This window comes from Phasianus colchicus, chromosome 3 (genome assembly GCF_987193195.1).
Source record: "Phasianus colchicus chromosome 3, bPhaCol1.hap1.1, whole genome shotgun sequence".
NCBI classification, from domain to species: Eukaryota; Metazoa; Chordata; class Aves; order Galliformes; family Phasianidae; genus Phasianus; species Phasianus colchicus.
Window position 1 is genome coordinate 6,378,071 of NC_143438.1, and position 27,981 is coordinate 6,406,051.

General features: G+C 43.3%; 1 protein-coding gene and 2 pseudogenes across 11 annotated transcripts in view; 1 reads left to right on the top strand and 2 right to left on the bottom strand.

Annotated features, from left to right (window-relative positions):
• LOC116239838 (uncharacterized) overlaps positions 1–27,981 on the bottom strand; it is a 100,215-nt gene that overhangs the window by 49,912 nt on the left and 22,322 nt on the right. For 2 of the 11 annotated variants that reach the window (XM_090136870.1, XM_090136869.1), the window contains one exon: positions 40–14,827. The exons of the other annotated variants lie outside the window; for them this stretch is intronic. In XM_090136870.1, the coding sequence (XP_089992996.1) occupies positions 13,575–14,555 (981 nt within the window). In that variant the 5' untranslated portion in view covers positions 14,556–14,827 and the 3' untranslated portion in view covers positions 40–13,574. Of the gene's footprint in view, positions 1–39; positions 14,828–27,981 lie in introns of those variants that run through there. 11 annotated transcript variants of the gene reach the window in all.
• Positions 17,974–27,517, top strand: LOC149918383 (uncharacterized; annotated as a pseudogene).
• LOC116240055 (U2 spliceosomal RNA) lies at positions 23,790–23,968 on the bottom strand (annotated as a pseudogene).

Sequence of the window (27,981 nt, forward strand, 5' to 3'; positions counted from 1 at the left end):
ATCAGCATAAGGCCCTTCATAACTGCACTGCGAGGACAACTCCAAAAGCCAATAACAGCATACTTATTAAAGGGGCCTTCTGATGTAGAACCTTATAGCAAAAACCTGCTGGATACTCCAGATTATTCAGTTAAACCTCATTAAATTATATCAGTTGTTTGTTGCCAGCATATTCCCCCTGTAGCCCAATGGCTTTCTAACCAAAGCTGCTGGAAACCCATTTAATTGCTCAATTGTTTCTTTTTAACTTCTTAGGCAATGTGTGGAATACTGTAATTTGGTAGAAAAGGCAGAAAGAATATATTAAAACAGAAGAAGAGGGGAAAAAAAAATAACAGAAAAACACAAATCAGAAAATCGGTGCTGCTGCATTAAGGTTTTACTAGGTTCCTCTCAGCTATATTTTCTTTGATGTTCTTGACCTAAGAGCTCTCGGGTAAGGAAATGTTCAGAAGTTGCTTCCTGAACAAGTCTCCTCAATTACTTCACTGTCTTTGCAATACAAACACTTAAAGATTTTTTTCTCTAAGGGTAGCAGCAGTGTTAGTGGTGCTACTGGGGTGGTCTTGTTACTTTAAACCTCTTTGAAAACACACAGCTTGCAATCATCTCATGTGCCAGTGTCCAATCTGGCTTGGAGGCAGAGAAAAAACAACTTTGGAGAGGCCTATTAAATAAGCTATGCTTTCACAACAGTAAAATCGCTAACAGTTTTGATTCCCAAAAAGCTCCTTTTGTTTTTAATCACTTTCATAACAGTATCCAAATAAAAATTCAGACTAGAATACCTGCCTGTGCACACATATAAAATACCTTAATAGACTAAATTTTTTTTTTTTAAGTCTTCTTGTCAGCATAGGGCCTTTTTTATGTTTGTTTGTTTCAAGACAGTTTGACTCAAGAAATAGATTTGAATTTATTTGCTCTTTCACTTTTAGCAGCACTCTTCTTTTAGCAGTTCTATGTTACTTTAAAGACACGTATCACTCGATGAAAAACAAAAGACAGTAAGGACCATGGAACTGTGTTGCTGCAGATCCATTGTCAGCCAGGCACTCTTTCTCTATTTATTCCAATTCAGGGGGGTAAAAATAACCTTCAGTTCCTCTTCACTGGAAAATCCAAAGATATTTCTCATAAAAAAAAAAAGAAAGTTTAGCGCCAAGAGGTAAAAAATATTTTAAATGGATGGGCACTGAATACAAAGTGCTCCATTCAGCTTCTGTTCTCAAGATTACCAATCTCCAGCTGAAACATTAAACACTTAACCCACCAAATGCAAAGGGATTTTGAAAGATACCTCTTCAGGGATGGAAATAATTATCTCTCAAGCTTTAGGTTACAAGGGCTTAGAAGAGAGACTGTACAAAGAACTAATTAAATTAGAAATGGCACCCGAGCATGGTCTCCTGAAAAGGTGAACTTGTGAGCTGTATGTAGTGCATTACTAGAAAAGAACACAGCCTTCTTGTGTAAAAATAAAAGAGATAACTGAAAAGTGACAGATTTGTGTTCTCTGCCCTCAGAACTATCAGTTTTGGAAATACACTTGCTGAACACATGTATGGGAACCACTGAATCATGGCCTGAACTTTTGATTGACCACTTGAGGCAAGCAATGAGTCAGCCATGGGAGTACAGGTGAAGGTAATCCACCTCTCCTAGATCCCATTTAAGTGCTGACTGCCATGAGGAAGGATCTCTTCCTGGAGTTCATTCCTTGTGGAGAATATTCTGAGCCTATAACATCAGCAAGCATTTTCCATTTATTATTTTTCTGTTTTGATAATTTTACTTAGCCTAAAACTCTGTATGTTAATTGATTGTGCATCTCTGTACACTTACTGATTGTATGATACACAAATGAAAAATGCTAGTATGAGAAAGTCTAATTTTATAGGGTCAAGAAATCCTCAAGGGATTTAGAGGAATCCTAGAATCATAAAACAGCCTGGGTTGCAAAGGCCCACAATGCTCATCCAGTTCCAACCCCCTGCTATGTGCAGGGTCACCAACCAGCAGCCCAGGCTGCCCAGAGCCACATCCAGCCTGGCCTTGAATGCCTCCAGGGATGGGGCATCCACAACCTCTTTGGGCAACCTGGTCCAGTGCCTCACCACCCTCCATGTGAAAGACTTCCTCCTAATATCCAACCTAAACCTCCCCTGTCTCAGTTCAAAACCATTCCCCCTTGTCCTATCACTAGCCACCCTTGTAAACAGCCATTCCCCCTCCAGTTTATGCACTCCCTTCACATACTGGGGGGCCACGATGAGGTCTCTCCAGAGCCTTCTCTTCTCAGAGGCCCAGTTCCCTCAGTCTCTCCCCATAGGAAAGCTGCTCCAGCCCTCTGACCATCTCAGTGCCCTCCTCTGGACCCGCTCCAAGAGCTCCACATCCTTCCTGTGCTGGGGGCCCCAGGCCTGAACGCAGTGCTGCAGATGGGGCCTCACAAGAGCCGAATAGAGGGGGACAATCACCTCCCTCTCCCTGCTGGCCACCCCTTTTTTAATGCTGCCCAGGACACAGCTGGCCTTCTGGGTTGCAAGCATGCACTGCTGGCTCATGTCCAGCTTCTCTTTCTCAGGAATACCAGAGAGAGAGCACTTCCTGGCAGGTCAACAGGGAATCTAGGAAGTCTTGTTTTGCTGTGTTACTGCTCTTTTCTCAAATTTTCTTTTCCACTCTCTAGTCACTCTGAGACATTCAGATAAATGGGAATAAATTGTTACAAAATTAAAAAGTAAATTTTAAATCAGGAAAAAAGTGAAGATACAGATTTCGGATGAATTGCTTTTTACATTCTCTTTTGATGCCACATAGTACTTGGAGGAAATTACAATGCAAGAGACCAGCAACAGCTGCAAAAATGTATGCATATAACCCATGTGCTTGACTGAAGCACTTATGTAATGAAGTGAAAAAGATCTACTCTATTTCACAAAATGGGCAGATCCTTAGTTGTGATAGTATGGGATAATTTCCTTAGAGTTCAATATCAATATTCTCTTTGCCATATTCTTTAGATTTGCTTTTGTTAAGCTTGACAGGCAGGAGGAAAGAAACTTACATTTCTCTCATCAGCACAATTAGTCACCATGCATTAAGTTCAATGAAAGCTAATTGAAAATGGGATAGGAACTTCTGGCCATAAGCATCACTGAGGATCAGCCAGCCTCCCTTACTATCTCATAGCAGGAAGCAGGGAAGGAAATGGAAACTGGAAAAGGACTGGAAACTCCTTTGGACATTTGTGATAAAGGACAGAGGTTTACTGTGTAATCAGCTTTCCATTAAAAATGTTCTAACATTTGTACGCAATTAGATGCTTAGCTATAAGCCATGTCACAATTCACAGCATTTAACTGGAATGCAGTGTCAGAATTCCCCTCAAAACTCAATAGAGGGAAGCCTATTGCAGACAGTTACACACATATGCAGTTAACTATGTGTTCAGGTGATATTTATCTAAGTTTTTAAATTAAAGATAGAATTAGAACATGTTTGTGCTGGATACCAAAGCACTTAAAATATACATCTGCATGGAGCTAGAGGTTGCAGAAAAGAGTGTCAGCATCAATCAATTTGCTTTCCAGATAGGTGAAATCTCAAAGTCAAATGTAACTGGAAGTCAATAAATTTCACTTCCACCAAAGCAGTGTGGGCTACAGCAGTTGTGTAAAAATCACACAGTGGACATACAGCCGTAACTGATGCAAATAGCAGTGTGCTATCAGCTGGAAAGAAGCCATGACTTACAACAAAAACATGTAAAACAATTTTATCTTCAAGGTTTCACAGAAGGCATAGTATGGCAGGAAGAGCAACTAATAAATACAATAACTCCCTTTTTTTTTCCCCTGCTACACCAAAGCTTTGTCATGGATTGAACAGGAACAACTCTGTAAAATAAACAGTGCTCATCACAAGAATTCAATTAATCCTCTGTACTGTATGAAAAAAGCACAGTGTCTGAAGAGTAACTGGTGTATGTCATTTGTCTGTACACACCTGCTTTCTTGCCAATTTACACTGAATGACATTTATACTGTTATTTACCTTGCTATCAAAACAGACTTCCAGAATCCCAAGGGTCACCAAAAGTTTGCAGGAAGTAAGTAAAACTGTTTGACAGAACCATATTGCCAGCTCTCCATTCAGTCAAGGTCGAACAGCTGCAGGGTTGTGCTGGTTGTGCCTTCTTTTCATCTGCACTTTGTTGGAAACATTTTGCACTTCGTCTTTGCTGCGATCTTTATTTTTATTTTTTTAAACAAGGTTTATTCTGTTCCTTATACCTTATATGATGTTAAAAAATGAAGTAAATATAAATATGTACAAAAGAAGGGTGCAAGACCATGGACATGAGTTTAACAAGGTTCTGACGTCGTAGCACAGAAGTTCACAATGAGACAAAATTAGAAGTCTGACCTTTTAGTGGAAACAAAAGGCAAAAGAATCTTTAAGGCAGTGCAACCACCGACTCCTCTGAAACTGAGAAGCACTGATTATTATCCTAGCCTAGGGGGGAAACTGCAATTCAAAAATTGCTTGTTCTTGAATGTTTTTAAGGAAAGTTTCTTGCTTAAAAAAAAAAAAAGGCAGCACATTAATACACTTTAGATATTCTTAAAGTCAGGTTTAGTTGGAGTAATTTCCTCCAGTAAATTGAAAGATGACATTCGTTTTCACTGCCTGATTGGAATGCTAAACTGAAGGCAGGGCTGAAATGTCAAGGTAAAATGCTAATAATTATTCTGAATGCTACATTCCCTTTGACCTTGGAATTTAAGAGACTGAGATGAAGGCCTTTTGTCAAAAGTCAGGAAGTCATCTAGAGACTTCACTGACATTTTAGATTAATGCAGTCTGGCAACATTAGAGGTGGGGATACAGAATATGCTATTAGATTCTGGCATAAAGGTATTTTTTTTCCTCATATAATGCTTGGGATCTACAAGGAGTACACTACCTGTAATGTTATTGCTAATGTTTTTAGATAAGACCATGAACAAGCTAACCACAATATCTATAAAGTAGATTGTATGTCACTGCCTGAAAAAGACAACAATATTCTATATTTCATGTAAGTAATGATTTCTTGTAAGATGCAAAAACCAGGGCACAACAAAATGCCCCATCCAATTGCTTCACTGCTATGTCTTGCCATCACAGTAGATTTTCTGCTTCATTTGCAACCGACCACTAGAGCAGTAAGTTTGTGGGGTGAAGACTGCACATATTAGTGTCTCAAAGCAACTCTTAGAGCCTTTATTTGCACCTCTCATATGACAGAAATCACCTCCCACACTGATGGCAAGCGCAAGGCAGGGAAAGCCTCAAATCTTTTATCAACAGTGTCAGAGGAGAGTCAGTACATACAGCTCTCATAAAAAACAGTGCAAGGGGACAGCCTTCCTCTGATAGAATCATCCTCCTGGCAGACAAAATGCTGCAATTCAAGAAAAGGAAGAATAAAAGCAAGAATTTCTTGACATTTCCTGTCATTAAAAGAGTTAACTTTGGTCACAAGTCCACCTTACAGAAATTTACTGACAGCTCCTTGAATTTAAAGGCCTGATAGATGTTTTTAAAATCTTTCAAAAATCTGGTCTTTTTAATTTTAAATGCACAGGTATATTTAAAGATATAAATCCATTGAAGACTCTGGTCAAAAAGGTCTCAGGAGAATATACCCTAAAATGACATGAGTAATTAAAGTATGTTTTAATTACTTTGAAGAGCTGGAGCTCTTCAGCCTGGAGAAGAAGAGGTTCTGGAAGAACCTTCTAGGGGCCTTCCAGTACTGAAGGAGGCCTACAAAAAAGCTGGGGAGGGATATTTTATAGGAGCATGTAGTGACAGGACAAGAGGAAATGGTTTTAAACTGAAACAGGGTAGATTCAGACTAGATTTCGGGAAGAAAATCTTTACTGTGAGGGTGGCAAGACACTGAACAGGTTGCCCAGTGAGGTTGTGGATACCTTCTCCCTGGATGCATTCTAGACCAGGCAGGATGGGGCTTCGAGTAACCTGCTCTAGTGGGAGATGTCCCTGCCTATAGCAGGGGGTTGAAGCTAGGTGATCCCAAACCATTCTATGATTCTATGCTAGCGTATCTCATTCTCAGTCCTGATTCAGTGCTGGAACTTTGACCCAAAAATAAAATAAAAGAGGGAAAGAAATGCAGCACAGGTATTTGCAGTGAAAATGTAATTTTCTGAAGTTAGCGTGGCATAAAATAATTTGAAGCAATGAAGATGTTTCATTTTGGGGTCTGCCTACTGCGTATCTAAAAACCAACACATTTTCTCCATCACTGTTTTTTAATTGCAGCCTGTACAAATTTTAACCAGGTATCCAAATAATAAACTCCTATAGCTCCCATGGCCCATTATATTGAATAAATGGCAGAACATTTAAAGGTGGTCCAATAAATTATTCTGGTCTCTAGATTGATTGATTATAGATTTGAGCTTATTAAACATTCTTTGTGAGTATCCTCAGCCATTAATAAATCCCATTAGTACATTTTACTTAAAAAGAGTCTGGAATGACTCCAGCATATTGAGGACTTCTCCATCTGATATATTTTTAGTCATGTACATGAACTTCTTTCACTAGATGCTTTTCTCTCTCAAAATTTAATGTTAAAATTGTCAATATGCCATGAAGTGCAAGTAAAACGGGACTACAGAAATGTAAGTCTTCTTTAACTAGTGGTTAAAAGCTCTATAAATTCTGCATAGGCATTCTAAAAACGAGTGCAACGTATTGACTAAGGAGAGTAAATTTTTTAAAATGATGGAAAACATGCGAAGTGCTATATGACTATTTGGTTTTAATGTTCAGTTACTATTACACATATGCACATCAAGTGGCTGTCTGCACGTGCCAATACAGTGGCAGACTAGAAACAGCTATCTGTACATTCTAAATCACATTTACGTAAGTAAATATAGTAGTTGCTCACTTTTTCTCCAGGAATATTTGCATGGTTTTCCACATTATTTTCTGCATAAACACAGTATGTAATTGGATGCATATACAGTCCAGTGCTTATAATATGAATGTTTTGCATTGAAATATGAATGCTATTAGAATTTCTTCATTGGAGAACTGGACATATCAGGGGATATGTGCTTCTCTAGCTATGGAACCTCTCAAAATTGTGGTGAAATCTGTAGCACTACAACTGTGTTCACATTTCCAATATAAGCAGGCTGAGAGTTTGAAGTAGAAACTGTACCTTTACACTTCACTCTCCAGTAAAGTGAACAAGATCACAGGACAATGAATGGATAAGATTAATTGGAACTGCCCAGAACATGCTTTAAAAGTCATTAAGCAGAGAAAAGAAGTTGACTGGCAAAACATACACAGTTCTGAAAGAACTGGTCCACCTGGCACACTCTGCTGGACATGAAAGAATTTGGCAAGCTGTGTCCAGACTGTTCTCTAACCTCTCCCAGATAGTTAATGGCCAAAACAAGGCTTTCAAAAAATTACTATACCCAAAGTAGACAAGTTACTAAAGCTATAGACCTGTGTAGTTTTCCCTGTGATAGTTCTTGCATTAAAGCAACAACAACAGCTGGGACCATAGCTGGAAAGCAGGCAACAATCTCTTCACCCGTCAGGCAGAATTTTGAACAAACTTGTGTACCGCGAGCAGCCCGCATATCCAGGCACAGAAACCCTAATGTTACAATATAAGACTAAGAAGATATGTATGTCAATAACTGGTTCACTATCACAGTGACTGTCAAGATCAGAACTGCTCTCAGATACTGAGAAGTAAACTGATTGAGGAAGGAAGTAAGAGCTTAGGAATGGTTCCTGAGCCTGCTTTCCTCAGTTGCTGAAAGAAACAGTGCTTGACAGTCACCACAATATCAAATTCAAGTGCTCTGCAATACTCACAAAAGGGCAACATAAATGTAAGTAGTTGTAATGCATAGAACCATAGATTATACAAAGCTGGAAAGGACTCACCAGAATCTCCAAGTCCTGACTCCACAAAGGAGTGCTGAAAAATTTAACTATCAGAAGGAGGTTCCACAGACAGGAAAGACAGGTGAAACAGAGGTGAAACAAACAAGAACAAAGACTCCTGCAAGAAATAAATCCTGTGAACCTGTGTTGGCATGTGTATAATCAATGAAAATTACATAACAGAATATTATATAATCAAATAACATGAAGATGTCGTAATAATGAAATAAGCAAGAGAGTTAGGCACAGCAAGACAAAGAGAATAAATAGGCTACTTACCTGTAGTGTGGGCTCACTCAGGAAACTCCAGTGGAGTGGATCTTCCAAAGAGAGAAATCCTTCCCTGCTGCTACTCAGCTCTTAAATGGGTCTAGGAGAGGTGCAGCCAGGCTCCACCCCTTCCTGCAGCACAGGTGAATTGCTTTCACCTGTGCTCCCAGGGCTGACTCATTGCTCGCCTCAGGTGATTAATCAGAGGTTCAGGCTGTGACTTAGCAGTTCCCATACAGCGTGACAGTCAATACTCTAGAGCTATTGCTGAAGGAAACATTTGTGAAACCAAATTCAGCAGAAATTCCTTGTCTGCTTTTTCTTGCATAGCTTCATGCTCACAGAAAGACCCACAGGACTTCACTCTTTTTGGTATCAGGCAGTATAGGAGACCACAATTTTGTCATTTACTAAGCTGTCACCTGCCAACACTGGTCTACAATCAAATTGTTGCAATTATACACAAGAGAAAAGTTCATTCCCACCTGCTCCCCACACCTCCTCACGGGACCCAAAGAAACAGATGCAGAAAACCTCAGCAAGGATCTCTTTGGAATTTTATTTTCTTAAGAACAGGAACGTGTTGGCCTTTTCCTGTTCTCTGGACAGTGGAAATGTATGGTTTGAAAATGTTGTCTTATCAGAGGCCAAGTCTGTGTCTCCCTTTACTGTCTGATTGCCAGCCATAGCTATGCCTTCCGTTGCTGTCTGAATGGTGGCTATGTCTGTGCCTCCTGTAATTGTTTGGTGGTGGTAGTTGTGCCTCCCATTATTCTGTAGATGTCTGGAATGCTTGGGCCTCTTGATATTCTGTGAAGAATGCACCTCCATGGGCTCAATGGAGATGCCCCCTCCCACACCCTTCAAAACTGTCCACATGATGTCATATGATATGGAATATCCTTTTGGCCAGTTTAAATCAGTTGTCCTAGTTATGTTCCCTCCCAGCTAATTGGGCCCTTCACTGCAAACAGCTTGGCTCTTCACAGCATTGCTTAGAAGCTGCTATAAACATTGGTGTTATCAACATTGTTTTTCTCCTAGAACCAAAACCATCATACCGGACACTCTAAAGAAAACAACTCTGTCCCAGATGAAACTAAGACAATATCCATCCCTTATCCATTTACATCATGCTCTGGTTCCAAAATTTCTACACATCCTAACAAATGACTGTCACCTGTCTTGCTTTTTGATATATATGCACACACCTATTATTCCCATAATGGGCCGTACATGTAAATTGCCCATGGTATTCATTTAGTTCATAACTTTGGGCTTCTGATTCACAGTGTTGGGTTACTGTATGAAGAAGCTAGTTCTGGTTTCATTTAATTTCTTCTTTAACTTTCATAAATCTTACTGTACTACTGTTAATAACACATATAACAACTATAATAATGACGACATGCAGTATTTACGTACTAATTACGTATGCAATTTAAATTATTGGCTGCTCTCATCCAGCATCAAATCATCTTGAGGTACACAATGGACATCTCCATATTCTGCATTACCCACTGCATGCACCAAGATCCTTGAATAAAAGCAATCCCATGAATCGGCTTGCCTTTGCATGAGACAGGAATAACCCAGACTGTCTTGTCCAACATATTTTTTATGTTCGCTACTGGAATTTTATCCCCTTCTACAGTATGCAGGAGGTTTGATTAGGCAGGACCAGCTTGATTGGCAAATCCCCAAATGCTGTTTAAGAAAGTGGCTTTTGCTAAATGCGTGTCCCATGGTTTGAATGTCCCAACACTCCCACTGCTCTCAGTGTAGTCTCTAGCAATCCTTTCTATTATTCAATTATTCCAGAGGATGGTGCATGATAGGAGATGTGATATACCCACTCAATGCCATGCTCCTTGGTCCAGGTGGTTATAAGGTTGTTTCAGAAATGAGTCTCTGTGTCTGATTCACTTCTTTCTGAGGCACCATGTTGACATTTTTCAAGGCCCAGGATAGTATTTTGGTTGGTGGAACAGATTATGGAATATGTTCCCAGCCATCCAATGATTGCTTCCACCATTGTAAGCACATGGCATTTGTCAGGGAAAGTTTGTGGGAGTGTGACGTAATCCACCTGCCAAGCCTCCCCATATTTATATTTCAACTACCATCCTTCATACAAAAGAGGTTTTATCTGCTTGGCTTGCTTAATTACAGCATATATTTCACATTCATGGATAACCTGTGCAATAGCGTCCATAGTCAAGTCCACTCCTTAAGCCCAAGCCCATCTATATGTTGCATCTCTTCTTTGATGGCCTGGGCTAAAATGTCTTAGGTCCACCAATCTAGGAATAATTTACCATTATGTTGCCAGTCCAAATCTACCTGAGCTATTTCAATCCTAGTCGCTCAAACCACCTGTGGTTATTTTGATGTTCTTCAGTGGACAAACTCTTGGGTGACATGCCTTTATAACCATATTCACTATCCAGACAGCAATATCCTTCCATAATGCAGTGGCCCATGTGGGTTTGCCTCTACGCTACCAGTTGTTCTGCTTCCATTGCTGTAACTAACCCCACAGGGCATTTGATATCCAGGAGTCAGTGGTAGAGCACTGGCTACTTTTCTCATTCATCAATGTATAAAGCCAACTGGATGGCCTTCACTTCTGCAAATTAGCTTGATTCACCCTTTTATTCAGTACCGTCTACAACTCATCATGTAGGATTCCATACAGCAGCCATCCACCTCTGATGCTTTCCCACAATACAGCAGAATGAATAGTGAACAGGGCATATTTCTTACCGTTTTCTGGCAGTTTATTACATAGTAAAGCCTCTTCAGCGCATCACCTCCTCTTCTGGCAGTATTCTAATATCTTTGTCTTTGGACCAGTCTGTAATCCCTTCTAAGATTCCTGGATTACTATTCGACTCCGCTGTGTGATCAGTGTGATCCACTTTCTCCACATAGCACTAGTTGCATGATGTGTGGAGAGGGCCCTCCCTTTGAACATTCAGCCCAGCACAGGCAGTCGGGGTACCAAAAGGAGTTGTTCTTCAGTATCAACCACTTCTCAAGTAGCTCGGACCCCTTCATATTCTGCCAATATCTCTTTTTCAGTTGGAGTACAGCAGGTCTCAGATCCTCCGTATATTCGACTCTGAAACCCTATGTCTAATCAAGTCTCCCCTGGGACTTTCTCCCAGAGGCTCCAAGTGGGGCCATTCTCCCTGACTGTGGTGTAGAGCATGTTTTTACATCTTGTCCTGTCCAGACTGGCCCAAGGGCTACTGCATGAACTATCTCCCGTTTAATTTGTTCAAAGGCTTCTTGTTGCATAAATCCCCATGCGAAATTGTTCTTATTTCGGGTCAATAGACAGGGAAAGTTTACAGTCAGACAGTAATCTGGAATATGCATTCTCCAGAAGCTCATAACAACTAAGAAAGCTTGCATTTCATTTTTGCTAGTTGGTGCAGACATTGCAGTTATTTCATTGATCACATCCACAAGAATGTGACGAAGTTAATCGTGCCATTTTATTCCTAAAAACTGAATCTTATGTGCAGATTCAGTTGACTTCACTTTGCTTTACGGCAAAACTGGCTTTTAGAAGGATTTCAATTATTTTCTTCCCTTTCTCAAAAAATTCTGCTGTGTTGCTCCATGTGACAATGTCGTCAATATACTGCAGGTGTTCAGGACCTTCACTCTGTTGCAGTGCAGCCTGTATCAGCTCATGACAAATGGTAGGGATATGTTTCCACCCCTGGGACAGTCTATTCCTGGTGTACTGGATGCCCATCCAAGTAAGAGCAAACTGTGGCCTGCGCTCTTCCGATAGGGGGATTTAAAAAAATGTATTAGCAGTGTCAGTTGTGGCATACCACTTGGCTGCCTTTGACTCCAGTTCATATTGGAGTTCATGCACGTCTGGCACAGCAGCACTTAGCTGTGGAGTGACTTCATTCAGCCCACAATAGCCTACTGTTAGCATCCGCTCTCCATTGGACTTCTGCACTAGCCACATGGTCCTATACAAGGGTGAGTGAGTCCTGCTGATAACTCCTTGGTCCTTCAGTTCACTAATCAGCAGATTAATGAGATTTTAGGGAGTCCTGCTTGGTGCGATATTGCAGCCAATGCATGGTTGTAGTAGCAATCAGTACCTGCTGTTCTTCTACCCTTAGAAAACCCACAAAAGAGGTGTCTTCTGAGAGATCAGGTGTCATGGATTTTGATTTTTTATCGGTATTCCACATCGTAACATTATGTAAAGAACTGGGATTTTCTGAATACCAGGCTATCAGAAGAGAAGAACTACACACCCCAGAGGACTTTGTGTTCAGAGGGGAAAATAAGTCCTACAAGTCATGGGACTTGCTCTCTTTCTCACTGCCTGACAGTGCGACTGCTCCTCAGATATTTTGCCTTCAATTCAGAGTAAGGCATTTGGTTTTTAGACACCCTCTCTCTCATTTTATTTACTAGCCTCAATTCCAATTATATTGTATTATACTATATTGTTTTGCATACTGATATCACATTTAGTAAATTAACTTTCCTCCTCAGATCAATGTTAACGGTCTGTTTATAGGCCCATCTCCCACCTCCCTACCCTTTTCCCCTTTTTCCCTTCCCCCTTTCCCAGGGCATGGGTCCATGGGCCCCTTGCCTCATTAGTCACAGTACCAAGCCAAACAAGCCTGTGAACCATCAGCACACTCCCACCCCACTCCGTTTTTTTTTTCTTTTTTCTAAGGCTGGTGGTCCTGTGGGCCTGCTGTTCCCCTACAATGGACACAGATAGATCTAGATGGCTCCGAGAAATCAGGCTAGACAGACACCTACATAACGTCCCCCATCTCCAAGGCATCTATACTGAAAAATCACCAATACACTGTTGGGTCCTAAAAATGCACTCTCCAGAGATAATCTATAACAAAGATGAAAGAAGACTTTGGGCCAGTCGAAATAGGGTGTTGTTGACAAACATTTCCATTTAGGCTCACTTCAGACTCCAGTAAATATCCACATACCAGTGACTTCAAAAATATTAAGAGTCTACTCCTTTATAAATTGGTGGCATTCAACTGCATTGTGTACCAGTGTCTGCATATTTTAATGGTTCTGAATATACTAGCTCACTGAAAACACATAGTAAAAAAAATTCTATTATCCCAAAAGCAGTATTCTGCAAGATCACAGACAGAAAAAATGGTTGCTGACCAGAGAAGGAGTGGCTAATTAAAGGCATTCAGGTCCAAGGGGTAGCTTCAAGAAAGAAGGGGACAGACTATTGAAGCTCTAGCTGTGGTGTCCCAGTTTGTTGCAGGGAACTTGGACTAGACTGCCTTCAGAGGTCCCTTGCAACTCGACAGGATGGATTCTGCCATCCTGTGTTTCCACATGGGGAGGTCAGGCCTGTCACGGTTCGGCCCAGTTCGGCCACCTCCCGTGACAGGGGATGAAGGGACCCACAGTCCCACGCCCGGGGTAACTCCATAATCTCTCACTGACTTCCTTAGCTCCCTTACAGCCTCGTACGGCATGGATTCCCAGTGAGGGAGCTGATTTGGACGACATATCACAGGAGAGGCTTGCATCGTATCAGCATCACCAAAATATTGCTTTTTTCTGCACTTCTCTAAAGCACTGTAGTACGTTGTAGAAGAATCTGTCTTTCCTGCACCCTTCACATTATCATCAGGAGGGAAAATGCTCGGTGTGTCTTCCGGACCTACTGGACCAGGATCTAAAAGTTCTTCTGGTTCCTGTTCGTCCTTGTCCTCAACCAACTTACATGCAGGCTGCAGAGACTCGGCAGCAGGCAATGTACGCGAGCTGGAGGAAGGGAGCGACGCGGCGGGCGTCGGGGGCGGAGCGGAAGGCGGGGGCGCTTCGACGAGCGTCAGAGGCGAAGCCCAGGGAGGGAGGGAGGGGCGACGAGTGACGGGAGCGGAGCCGAAATGGGGAGCGGAATGAGCGACGGGGACGGAGACGACGGCAGCAGCGAAGGGGGCGGGGTTGCGATTTCTCTTCTCCGCGGACAGCGGTGGGGCCGGAGGCACGGATCGAATCCGGAGCAGGGCTGCTTTCTGCGCCGGGTGGCAGGGGCGGGGGTGGGAGGGAGGGCGATAGGGAATAGTCGGAAGAAATTCTTCCTTGTCGAATTTGTTTAAGCCCTTCCTGATTTGTTGCCAAACAGGTAAAAGTTTAGCAGCCGTTCTGTCTTTAGGAATAGAAGCCTCCCAGAGTTCTGCGCCAATTTTGTCCCAAAGCTCTCCATCAAAAGAGAAGCCAGTTTTTTGGAAATTCAGGGACATTTTTGCTTGTCCATTTGAGAAAGGTAACTAATGCTGAGGTAGATACAGGCTGATTCTGAAACGTTAAAACTAACGGTAATGCTGCAAGCTTTACTTGCTGCTCCTTCGTTAGCAAACTCCCCATAGTTCCCGACTGCTCATCTTCTGTCCTGCAGAACGGTGCGGGCGCACACCAAACAAACTCTCCGCAGTTCAGTCGGGCGGCACTGCTGGACCGGACTCCCTCAGCCTCAGATTGATTTGCCCCACACAGTGGGCACCATTTGCAGCGTCTGATGCACGGACGCAGATGCAGATGATCCAAATCATTTATTAGAAGTTCTCATATCACTTATATACCTTCACAAGTATTTTTTTTCTAGCTCTCCCATCCACCCCTACAACTTTCCAATCCACCTTTACATGTCAACAGAGTGTTCTAAAAAACACTCTTCAACCATTCACACAGGCACTTATCCAATCAGAGCCGTGAGATGTTCTCTTTTCTTCTAGAGGTGTCCTTGGTTCTCATGCTGTTTATCCTGCTCCAAGCTTCTGCTCTGAACAGTTTTTCTTGTATTCCCACAGAGCGTGTGCAGAGTAGGGCCACAAAGGTGATCCACAGGATGGAACACCTCTCCTCCTAGGAGGAGGGCAGGCTGAGAGAGCTGGGGCTCTTCAGCAGGGAGAAGAGAAGGCTGTGAGGTGACCTGATAACGGTCTTTCAGTATCTAAAGGGGAGCTCCAAGAAAGAAGGGGACAGACTATTGAGCAGGGTCTGTGGCAAGATAACAAGGGGAAATGGCTAAGAGCTCAGGGAGGGCAGATTTAGGTTACGCATAAGGAAAAAATCTTTTTCAGTGAGGGTGCTGAGGCACTGGAACAGGTTGCCGAGTGTTGTGGTTGATGTCCCGTCCCCACAGGCTTTCCAGGGAAGGCTGGATAAGGCCCTGGGCAACCTGGTCTAGCTGTGGTGCCCCTGTTCGTTGCAGGGAACTTGGACTAGACAGCCTTCAGAGGTCCCTTGCAACTCAGCTCCAGGATTCTGCCATCCTGTGTTTCCACATGGGGAGGTCAGGCCTGTCACGGTTCGGCCCAGTTTGGCCACCTCCCGTGACTGGGGAGGAAGGGACCCGCAGTCCCACGCCTGGGGAAAAGGAAAGGGGGAGAGGAAAAAGGTAGGGAGATGGGCTGGGACGAGGAAAAGCAGCGACCACCAGCTAAGGAAAAAAAATCAAATTGACTACAAATGACAGCGGAATGCGAGGTAATGCAGTACGATGCAATATAATTGGAACTGAAGCGAATAAATCAAATACACGAGGGCGAAGCCAAAGGCCTCACTCTCATGCTGTAGGCGAGCCGGCCAGGGAGCACACAGAGCCAAGGCGGGCAGAAGAGGAACAACCTCGAGACTCCCGGTCAGCTTCAACTTTCCCTCTGAGCAGAGAACGGAAACAAAACAATGAAGTCTTCTGGGAGCCGCAGGTCGCTCTTCTCTTCCGAGAGCCAGGTACCCAGAACCATCGGCAATCCACAGAAGTGCAGTACGGACTCTCTAACTCCCAGCACGCTATGTGATGTTGCAGTGTGACGTACCGATCACAAGCCTCAACGCCATGACAAGGCCACAGAACATGCTCCCCTGCTATACCCAACACAGCCAGGAGGAGTTGTGAGGCCCAGGCACGCCGGACAAGGACTAAATGATGGGAGGCACAATAGCTGCCACCACCAAACAGGCAGCTATGGGAGCCACAGCTCAAGCCATTATTCAGACCATGGCTCCAGACACGGACGTGACCACCCATTAGACGACCACGGGAGCCACAGCTCCATCCACCATTCAGTCCACGACTCGATTCACAGACACCAACACCGACCACATGACCATGGGAGCCACAGCTCCTGCCACCATTCAGAACACGACTTGAGTCACAGACACAACCACCAATCACATGGCCTCAGAAGCCACAGCTAGTGCCACCCATCCGACTGCTGCAGGAGGCACAGCCATGGCCACCGATAAGACAACAGCGTCTAACCAAATACTTTCCACTCTCATGACAACAAGAAGAGGCCAAGACGTTCCTGTTTTTAAGAAAATAAAATTCTACATACATCCCAGCTGAGGGTTTCTGCATCGTTTTCTTTGGGTGCTCTGGGGAGACGCAAGGGACAGATGGGTGTGACCTTTCCCTTGCAATGGGACAGTTTGATTGCAGACCAATGTTTGGCAGGTGATTTGGCTTCGCGATGGACAAAACCATGTTCTCCTCCAGTGTCTGACACCAAAAAAGGGCACAGTCCTGCGGGTCTTTCTGTGAAAGGCAGCTATGCCAGAAAAAGCAGACCATGAATTTCTGCTGATTTTGGTTTCACAGATGTTTCCTCCAGCAGTGGCTCCGGAATATCCACTGTTGTGCCAAACACAGCTTCATGGGCCACAGGGTAGGCTAGGTTGCAAGAGAGCCGAGGAGCTGATCCAGCCCTACCTCGAGCTAATGAAGCACAGTCAGCTATGAACTTGTGGGTTTTCAAAACACCCTCCAAACATCGTTAACACCATTTACAACCAGAAAGCTTTTAAAAACAATTACTTGTTTAGCCCTCTGTTTAAACACAAGGGTATTCAATTAAAAAGGACTGAACAGGAGTTCCACAACGTAAGAGGAATGTCATAGAAGTGTAGATGAGCAGGCAGCGTCTTATGATGCTGATGGATCCAGACGGTAAGGTGTATGAGGAGCGGCTGAGGTACATTGATGCACATGCAGTGAAGAAGTCAAGGCAGAAGGATGGCAAAGATGGCTGCAAGGACACTTGCTATTTCCCAGGGCTTTTTGTGTACTGCCAGGTGTCCTCGTGCGTGGCAGCATTGCCTGTCTTTCCCTCCTGCTGGGAATGCTTCTTTTACTCTCCACTTTTGAGGAGCACAGAGGGCTGTGCTGCTTGCAGTGTGTTGTTGTACTGGGGTGAGGTAATGGAGGAGCCCCGACCCTCCAGTAGCAGTCATGCCACCATCCCCTGCAAAGATGAGGATGTCAGGTGAAAGACAAGGATGGGGTCTGGAGCTCCGGCTATACAAGAGCAGGTGGAAGACACTGCCTGCACCCAAAGGGCAGCCTTTCCCTCTCTCTAGAAAAATGGCACAGGAGAGCCCGCCCTAGGAATGTGGTCCTACTTCCCTGATCCTTCTCCTCTTTCCTGGAAGCTTAAGAAATTCCCCCCTGCTAAGTTCAGCATCGTCATGCTCTCAGGTGCAGGACTGTCAAAATCCAAGGAGAAAGACTCCATCATGGTATCCACCTGAAGGAGAGCTAGGGTGTCTTTCCCTGTCAGGAAGGATGTTGCAACCCTGTCTGAATTCAGAGGCAACCGTGTAGCATTTCAGACCTCCAGGACTGTAGAGTGCATGAGCATCTCTCTCACTTTCATGGGGAAGCAGTCAGAACAGCTGTGTGAGGTGTGAGCAGGTAGACAATCTGCTCTGCCATGTGGCTGGGCTACAGGATGAAAACAATAGATTAAAAAGCGTCCTGGGTGACAGAAGGAAGAAGCAGGGAAACCACAGCTCATCCGTGTGCAAACAGGTTATTTCAAAGAAAAAGACATCAAATCCAGATCAGCCTGCATTTACATTCAAGGCCACCTCTTTCATGTTGGCTCGAGTAAAAAAATTACAAGTCTGGAGGCAACTCTTCCTACTCTATGGGTTCTACGATTCTATGATTCTGTGACTCTGTGTCCACCCCTCCTCATCTTCATTTAGGAATTCACTGCTGAGTGAGCAGTATCTCTGTGGACAGAGATTATTCTCCTCTTGATCCATCGCCTTTTGTCAGAAGATATGAGCTACTTTTTTGTTTTTATCATCGTCTGTTCCCGCATATCACTTTTATCCCTGTAGAAGGCACTGTCATTGCCTTATTTTGCCACACTTTAGTTGCCAGCCTGCAAGGAGTCTAACCCCAAAGTACTCCATCACAAGATTCTTAAAATACTAATATGGTTTTTCTGTGTAATGTATAGAATCATAGGGTCATAGAATGGCCTGGGTTGAAAAGGACCACAAAGATCATCTTGATTCAACTCCTCTCCTACGTGCAGGGTTGCCAACCATCAGACCAGGCTGCACAAAGCCACTTCCAGCCTGGCCTTGAATGCCTCCAGGGATGGGGCATCCACAACCTCCTTGGGCAACCTGTTCCAGTGTGTCATCACCCTCTGTGTGAAAAATTTCCATCTAATATCTCATCTAAACCTCCCCTGTCTCAGTTTAAAACCATTCCCTCTTGTCCTATTGCTATCCACCCTCATAAATAGCTGTTCCCTCTCCTGTTAATACGCTCCCTTCGAGTACAGGAAGGCCACAGTGAGATCTCCCCAAAGACTTCTCCACACTAAACAAGCCCAGTTCCTCAACCTTTCTTCACAGGAGAGGTGCTCCAGCCCTCCAATCATCTTATTGGCACCTCTCTAGACCTTTTCCGAGAGCTCTGTGTCTTTCTTGTGCTGGGGGCCCCAGGCCAGACCTCAGCATTCCAGATGGGACCTCACAAGAGCAGAGCAGAGGGGAACAATCACCTCCATCTCCCTGCTGGCCACCCCTCTTTTAATGCACACCGGATATAGTTGGCCTTCCAGGCCGCAAGCACACGCTGCCGCCTCATGTCCAGCTTCTCATCCAGCAGGACCCCCAAGTTCTTCTTGGCAGAGCTGCTCTCAAGGAGGTCTAGGTAATGTAATGGGATGCTTTGGATTGGGAAAGACCATCCCTTTGAATAAAATCTTGCCAGGGCACATCCACTGTTTGTTTTGATCCTCATATCATGGGATTGCTTCAATAACTGAAAAATGGGATCCCTTGAAGGATGGTGGAAATATCCATGAATCTCTGGCTTGCATGTCTGAGTATTTTCATGGCCTCAGTAAAGACATACTGATAACTGGAGAACAACACTTGGCCACATCCAACATAGCATGGCCACTCTTGATGGCTTTAAGTTGGTTAAATGTCTGAAGAAGCTTTCAATGATGAAAATCAACTACTACTGAGTTAATTTTCTAGAACCTCACTGAAAAACTTGTAAGACAGTTTGCAATACTGACAGAGAAGAAGCGAAATCCAATCATTCCCCTACAAAAGGTCCAAAACATCTCCTTAGAAAGTTCCGGGGACCCTGAACAAGGGAACCTGCATAAACTAGATTCTGTAAATAAAAGAACTAGAAGATAGGATCTCATGGTTCCACTTGAGCTTGGATGTCTTTGAGATTTGACCAACTATAACACAAAAAATGAAAAAAAAAAAGGCAAGATAGATCGGTGGGGGTGCCCCCTGAACAGTGACCTTCTGTCCAGACCACACCACATATAACAGTGTGCCCATACATGGTAGCCAAAGTTATGGATCTGATGCAGCATTTTTGACAAAAACTGAGAGAAAGTGCACCAACATGGTTACAGGACACTGGGGCAGAAAGCATTGTAGTAAACAGACCAGAAATTTTAAAACTGGCATCCATTATTACCCACCCAGCCCTCAGGCAAAGATTATACACAACAGTACAAAATATGAGGCATATCATTCATTAGTTCAGTGACTGATGGCTGTGTGCTGAATAACATGGACAAATAAAAACAATATACCTTTAAATACAGGTTTATGGTCATCTGCAGAAGACTTACAAAACTAGAGAATTAAGTATGAAAGAGGGAATCTATGAGGATGTCTTTGGAAGTTAAGATATGATAAAATTTTCAGCAGGAATGCGAGATCTCATCCTGCAAGAAGCTCCACCACACCAGTATGGTACTTTAATATCCATAGTGAACCCCCTTGAGGTCTCAAAGGACATAATACAACAGTCTGTTGGATTGGCGGTGGATCTGGGGGAGACAGAGAGCCTATGGTCCAGGTGCAATGTCCAAATGGTGGTAGAGAGGTCGGAAGTCCAGCTATGACCATGACCTAGGAAACTAGCCCCTAAAGTAATCCAACCTGGAGTCCTCAGATTCTCAAGAAAGCAAATGTTCAATGACCTGATTAGGACAGGAGTTCACTTTAAAAAGATTGACAGCCTAATCAGGTTCTATTACAATTATGGAGACAACTAACTGACTTTCAGTCCTCACTGAAAAGGGAAGGAATTAGAATCATAGAAAGGATTCAGTGAGAAACATGCAATCTAGAGAATTTCATCATCCCATTAAAAAATCATAACCTCCTCAGGTGGTTTTGGCAGTCAAGGCCTAGCCATTGGTGGAAAAAGACTTGGGGATGATTGCCAATCTGATGGAGTGACAGGGGAGCCAAAATCCCCCGAGACTAGGGCCTCTAGAGGGGACCAGATGCCCTACGTTGAAATAACAAAGTGTGTACCTACTATATCTTCTCTCTTGAGCAAGGAACATTTACTTCTAATGGATGAAATGCTGGTCTGTATAGGTAGAGGAATTGTTGAACCCATCTCTTAACAGCTGAGACACAGGCCCATAGAGAGGAAGAGAGCCTATCTTCATATGGTCAAAGTAGGCTAACCATTTCATCCATCATTGGTCTTTTGTTATCTTTCCAGTTCATAAATAGGCAAAAAATTAACACTGTGACCAGCAATTATCACCTTGCATTAACATGGTCCAGTCAGATATGCTGTTATCTCAATCTGCTGAGCCCCACATTGGGTGCCAAAAGGAATGTTTTGGTTTAATTCTGTAGGTGGTTGAGCACCACACAATCATTCATTCACTCACTCCCCACCTGTATTGTGTGTTAATCACACTGAAATTTGTGTTGAAGGATGCATTGTTGTTTTAACTTCCTGCTAGCTGTTTCCGTACAGGAAGGCTGCCATAACACTAAAAGAACTGTATTCATACTGTAACCATAACTTACAACTTGTTCAAGAGGCATGGCATAAATTTTTAAAATTATAAGTTGTCCACAAAGAAAGTTATTCAGCCTTTGTGAGGCCCCAGCTGGAGTACTGGTTCCAAGTTTGGGGTCCCCAACACAGGAAACAGACGGAGGTTTTGGAAGAGGGTCTAGAGGAAGGCCACGAAGATGATTCAAGGGCTGGAGCATCTCTCCTATGAGGACAGGCTGAAGGAACTGGGCTTGTTCAGCCTGGAAAAGAGAAGGCTGCATGGAGACCTCATTGTGGCATTCCAGTTTTCAAAGGGTGTTTATAAGCATGAGGTGAATCGACATTTTATACAGGTAGATAGTGATAGGACAAGACGGAATGATTTTAAACTAAAGGAAGGGAGATATAGATTACTCTACCTGCCATAGCCTCCTGGGAGACAATCACTCCAACTGCCTTTTCATTCACTTTTGGTGCATTTTCTACTGCCACCACAGCTTCCTTCCCATCAGGGGAGGACACATCTTCCCTAGCTGCAGGGCTGATGCTGAGTTTTGAGGGTCCACTGTGAGAGCCTTGTGCTGGTGAGAAGTTTGATCTTTCTAAGTTACCCCCCTTGTAGGTAGTGTCTGAGCATGTGCTCTGGCCACTCAGCTGTCTCACCCTTTTCCCCATGATCCTCTGAATTACTCGAACAGCCACCAAGGGACTCTGCCAGGGGGGACTTGAGCTGCTCCTCTGCCTGGGAAGAGCCTTCTGAGTTTGTGCAGCTGTCATCCTTCTTTGAAGAGGATGACCTTTTGGAACTTTTTTCTGAGATGCCAAGGCATCAGAAAGCAATATGTGCTGGACTGTGTTGGGCAGATTGGCCACTTGAGAACTTAGGGTACTCGGGCTACTCAGCCCTGGATCTGTGAGCCTTTTTTCCTGCAGTCCTTCCAACCCAAACCCCTTGAATCCCCCTACATGAGCACTGGGACTTGGCATCATAGATGGTGTAGGACTAAGCTGAGGCATCAACTGCAGGATTCGGTTTCTAGAACCCATGGACATGTTGCCTTGCCCACACTAGAGATTTTCTCCACCTGGCATGAGAGGAGAAGGGGTGGAGCTGCAGCTTGGAGACTGAACCACAGATGCAGCAGGAGACAGATTAAAGATTGGACTGAAGTTTTGATGAAACTGCATCAGTGACCTTACAGGAACTTCAGTCTGGCTGTACTGTCCCACTTGACTTTGAAGAGAGAGCTTGGAGGCAGCATTTGAATACTGCATTACATACTAAGGTGGATGCTATTGCTGCTGCTGCTGCCCCTGCTGCCCACTTTGGGGCAGCTTAGACTGCTCAAAGCTTTTCATCTGCAGGTGGAGCAGGTTGAGTCTGAAAGCTGTAGTTTGGCTGGGACCCATATGCCTGCACATTGGAATCCACGGCATGGCCTTCGTACTGTGACCCAGAAGTCACGCTGTAGCTTCCATAATAATTCTGTCCTGACTGGCCAAAACGCTGTGGGGAGGGGAAAGAGGAGGATGAGTATGATGAAGGTGGCTGATAGTGTTGGCTGTACTGACCCACTCGTAACTGATACTCAGAAGCAGAGGAAGACAGGGTGGATGGACGCTGCATTGGCTGCAAGTGCAAGGTGCTAGAAGCAGACTGGCTGGAAGCCTGGGGTAAAGGCTGATGAGAGTGATAGATATGCTGTCTCAGCTGTTGTACCTGCTGCTAGCTAGAAGCCTGCTGCTGATACTGAGCACTTCCTGCAGAGAAAGGACCAGTATAATCCTGATGATAGTGGGATACGCCCCCAAGAGTCGAATGCTGTGTTTGAAATTGGCCCACGGTCCCTCACTCCCACACTGACTCCCAAAGCTACTCCCTTGAGGGGGCCCATAGCTCTGTCCCTGGAGGCTTTCAAGGCCAGGTTGAATGGGGCCCTGGGTGATCTGATCCACTACTTGATCCAGCAGCTGCAGCCCTGCCTGTAGCAGGGGGATTGGAACTTGATGATCCTTGAGATCCCTTCCAACCCAAGCCATTCTATGATTCTATGATAAGGTAAATGATAGAGTGGTTATTCTTTGTCTTTCGAAACAAGAACTAGGGGAGCATCAATTGAAAAGGCAATAGAGAAGCGGGTGCTTCTTCACAATGTGGGTCAAGAAGGCTGCTGTGACCTCCTTGCTGTAGAATGTTAAAATTCAGCTGGCCAAATGCAAACAAGAAAATTCATTGAAAAGAATTCCCACGAAGACCCATTTGGATCAAAAATTGACTAAACCATAAGCCACCATAATCTGAAGAAATACTGGGTTAAAATCCTTCAACCTATTTGCCTTCCTTACACCTTTCTCTCAGCATGTAATAGTTCCCACTCCTCCCACCACTCGGCCCCATCTGCTGAGGTGCTGTACTGATGGATCAAGGCACAGAGAAAACTCTGAATCCATCTTGCAGTCCCCACACTTATCTAATATAAAATCCTCAAACTGAAGATATGCCTGGCATTAAATTGATAAGAGTTGATACTGCACTTGATTTGAGCTAAACTGCTGAGAAGGGATTTGGAGACAAGTTACTCTGACCCTGCATCGCACCTCCAATGGTATCCTTGTGAAGCTGTTTCTTGACCTTTGCATGCAACCTGCCTGAGTATCTGTGGAGTTGTCATGGTTTTCCATGTCATGATATCATGCAATTAACTGATGGAACTGGGACAGCTGCTAAGAGAGGACTACAGTTCTCAAAATGTTCTAGTTCTTCCCATGTGGTTTCCAGGAGGGAGACATAAAGTGATGTCCTCACGTCCTCTTTTGCTCTGTACCTTTGAGCTTGTAGCACCTGATTAGGAGATGCTCTCTTTGCCATCTGTTTGATTCATTACCCTTGATTCCTTTCATATTGTATTATCTCATACTTCCTTTCCATTTTTAATACAATAGTTTATTCATATTTCCATCGAGCTGCAACTCCTTCTCACTTTTCTGATGGCTTTCCATGGGCAGGGTGGAGTGGGGGAGGATGGGCTAGGCCTATTCATGCAATTAAAAAAATTCAGCCCATTACAGGAGTAAAGCAAGGTCTTTACAAGACAAACAAGCTATCACTCTACATCAATATCATTAACAGTGTGAAATGTGGAAGAAATATGTGTAACCATTGTAAAGAAGTTTTTGTTTGTTTGCTTGTTTGTTTTTAATAATTCCCTTCTTGACTTGCTAAATTTGTTTCTGTCTTAAATGCTAATATATTTTGTCTTCTTTTCCTTGTTACTCCTTAGTTCCATAACATACCATCACAACTTCCAATTCCTACAAGAAGTCTTTACTGTTTAAAACACAGTTCTTTGACAGTTCCTTCAATCATTCAGATTAAAATAGATATAAATTGAGCCCTTTGATATCCCCATGTAATTTGTGTTGTCTCAATTCAATTTCAAAACCAAGAAGCTTTCACCAGAGAAAAATAAGTTCCTCATCTGAAGTTTGCAATGAAGAAAAAAGAAAAACAGACCCTAAACTATATGCTATCTATAACATACTGCTGCGTCTTTCAAACTGAAATCTACAGAAAAATCTGAAGGTAGCTTCCACCATCCCTCTTTTTACCAAATGATCATGAATCCAGCAATTTTAGGTTCCTCAAAAAAGTGAGAAGACATTTGCTCAACTAGGACATCACATCCTTTTTTGGAAAAGGGCTTTTAAAAACCTTTAACTATGAGCAACTGCGTGGTGAAATGTTATACATATTCTAATGCTGACAGCTAGCAAAAAGAGCAAAACAAATAAAAAATCTGGAAGTTCTTCTATTGAAATACTCACAAATGCTCCTATATTCTGATCTAAGACAAATGGTCAGCAAAGGACGCAAGTGACCTCTGTCACACACAAGTGGTTATTTGAACCACATTTAGCTGGCCCTCTATCCCTGTATCCAGACACTACAATCCACCTTTTGGAAATTATCTAGCTCTACGCCCTAGTGAAACTTATGATGCAAAAAATGTTCCAGTAATAGTTAATTTCATCTTTTTTTGAATCACAGTACACATAGTGGTACTAATTTTGTACTAGATTTGTCAGTAAGACATCACTGTGACATTTTTTTGCAATTCTTTTCTACCATGTTATGAACTATCTGTAGGTGGTTGCCATCTCTAGATACATCCTGATAGGTACTACCTGTCTCCAGTGACTGTGCCATTTTAATTAAATTAGTAAATAAAAACATCTCCTTTCAAAGAAAGCTAATAACTATAATGAAAAGGGAAGGGCTTGATGAGATGATACCATACTATAAAGCTTTTGGTGTGGGAAGACAGAATCCTATATTGCAAGGTAATTATTTCATCAAGTTCCACCTCATTAGATTGAAATGAGACATCATAATGAACAGTGGACTAATAATTCACCAATACAAACTTGGTTTTAGTCCAGTTTGCTATTTTTTCTGCTATTATTTGCTGGTTTCAGCTCATCACCCCCAACTTCACTGGACAAAATGACACATCCCTTCATTTTTTATTCATCAAAAGCCTAAACTAGATTAAATTTCCTGTCCCAGTGCCAGAGGAGCACTAGGAAATTTGTATGAACTTCCTTCCCAGGACACGGCACTTGGAGAAAAAGGAAGAAGCAGGAATCATTAGAGCAAGTTTGGTTTTCCCCCCTGGCCATCTATGTTTCTGTGGAGGGCAGAATGTACCAACACATCCTCTCTTCAACTCCAAAGAGATAGCAGTATGATGATAAGTAGGAGATCACAACTGAAGGGGCTACAGAATATTCTGGGACTCTCTGCAGTAAGACAACTTATTGTAGATGGGAAATGGCATAGTAGAAACTACGGAGTCTCCACTATGCTGTCACTCAGAAGAGTAAATTTTAATACTTTATTTTCCTTTCTATCCTTCCCACTGTTGTTTCTTTTTTTTAACTGCTGCACCTGCCCTCTAGACATAAACAAGAAAAAGAACACTTTTCATGTTAATGCTGAAATTCCCCTGTCATGCATTCAAATGGGAATCAGACTAACTGGATCCTGACCTACTTATTCGACTGAAATTCCTGCTGGGAAGGACCAATAAATGGCCCGTTGGGAGGTCATTTGGACTGATCATGGTTATCACAGGAGCTGTGAAGAAGAGGATAGCTATCTTAAAAAAAAAAAAGATTTTGATATTCTCTTACTTCTTAAGAATTTATCTGTCCAAAACAAGGTAAGTTTATTGTGGTTTTCTGTTAAAATAAGCTGGCAGGTCAACTTCCAGTTAACCAATTAGATCAATTAACATAAGCTGTTTCTCTGAGGGCCTTCACTGGCTGTGCACAAACAAGTGTTGAAGTTCTCACAGAACTTTATCATGTTTCTCAGACTTCTTAGAGTAAGTACAGTGGTTGCGTCTCTTTTTTATACCTCAGATAAGGTGAAAGAAAATAATCTCAGTGGAGATTTCACTAAAAACTTTTCAAAGTAAAACCTTTTCAAACCTCAAAGCTCTAATCCAGCAATGAATGGCAAAGCAGGAAGCCCAACACTTACTCCTCAGCACACATGTTTCTACCCAGTCTTTTCCCACAATAGGAGAAGTGAGAAAGTTTTCAACCTCCCTGCAAAATGCCAAGGGCCTGGCCTGATTCCATCTTTTTAAAATGAGTCTGTGTCCTACACTGCATGTTTGGTAATTTCTTCAGGGTGAGACAAGCTGTTTCTCTCTGCAGGCCTCTCATTTTTCCCTATACAGACTTAGTATGAAGCATAAACACTTTACCAGAAAGCTCCATAATGAGTTGCATGTGAAGGTCCTGCAACCTTCTGCCATCTTTTCCCTCTCAATTTTCCTATGAGCCTGCAGATATGTATATATATATATATGTATTTATTCTTTTGAATCTTAGATCTTATTTATTGCGGGGCCAATTTTTCTTTCAAATGCAAACTGAATTAAATGTTCCTGCATACACACCTGTATACTTCTATATTTGCGTATTCTTAAAACAAAAAAACCTAAAATTACAGTTTCATCACTCTAACAAAGAGATAGACTCAGGCCATAGAATGCACTACAGGATCAAGAAGAGAAAAAGGAGAGGAGAGGAGAGGAGAGGAGAGGAGAGGAGAGGAGAGGAGAGGAGAGGAGAGGAGAGGAGAGGAGAGGAGAGGAGAGGAGAGGAGAGGAGAGGAGAGGAGAGGAGAGGAGAGGAGAGGAGAGGAGAGGAGAGGAGAGGAGAGGAGAGGAGAGGAGAGGAGAGGAGAGGAGAGGAGAGGAGAGGAGAGGAGAGGAGAGGAGAGGAGAGGAGAGGAGAGGAGAGGAGAGGAGAGGAGAGGAGAGGAGAGGAGAGGAGAGGAGAGGAGAGGAGAGGAGAGGAGAGGAGAGGAGAGGAGAGGAGAGGAGAGGAGAGGAGAGGAGAGGAGAGGAGAGGAGAGGAGAGGAGAGGAGAGGAGAGGAGAGGAGAGGAGAGGAGAGGAGAGGAGAGGAGAGGAGAGGAGAGGAGAGGAGAGGAGAGGAGAGGAGAGGAGAGGAGAGGAGAGGAGAGGAGAGGAGAGGAGAGGAGAGGAGAGGAGAGGAGAGGAG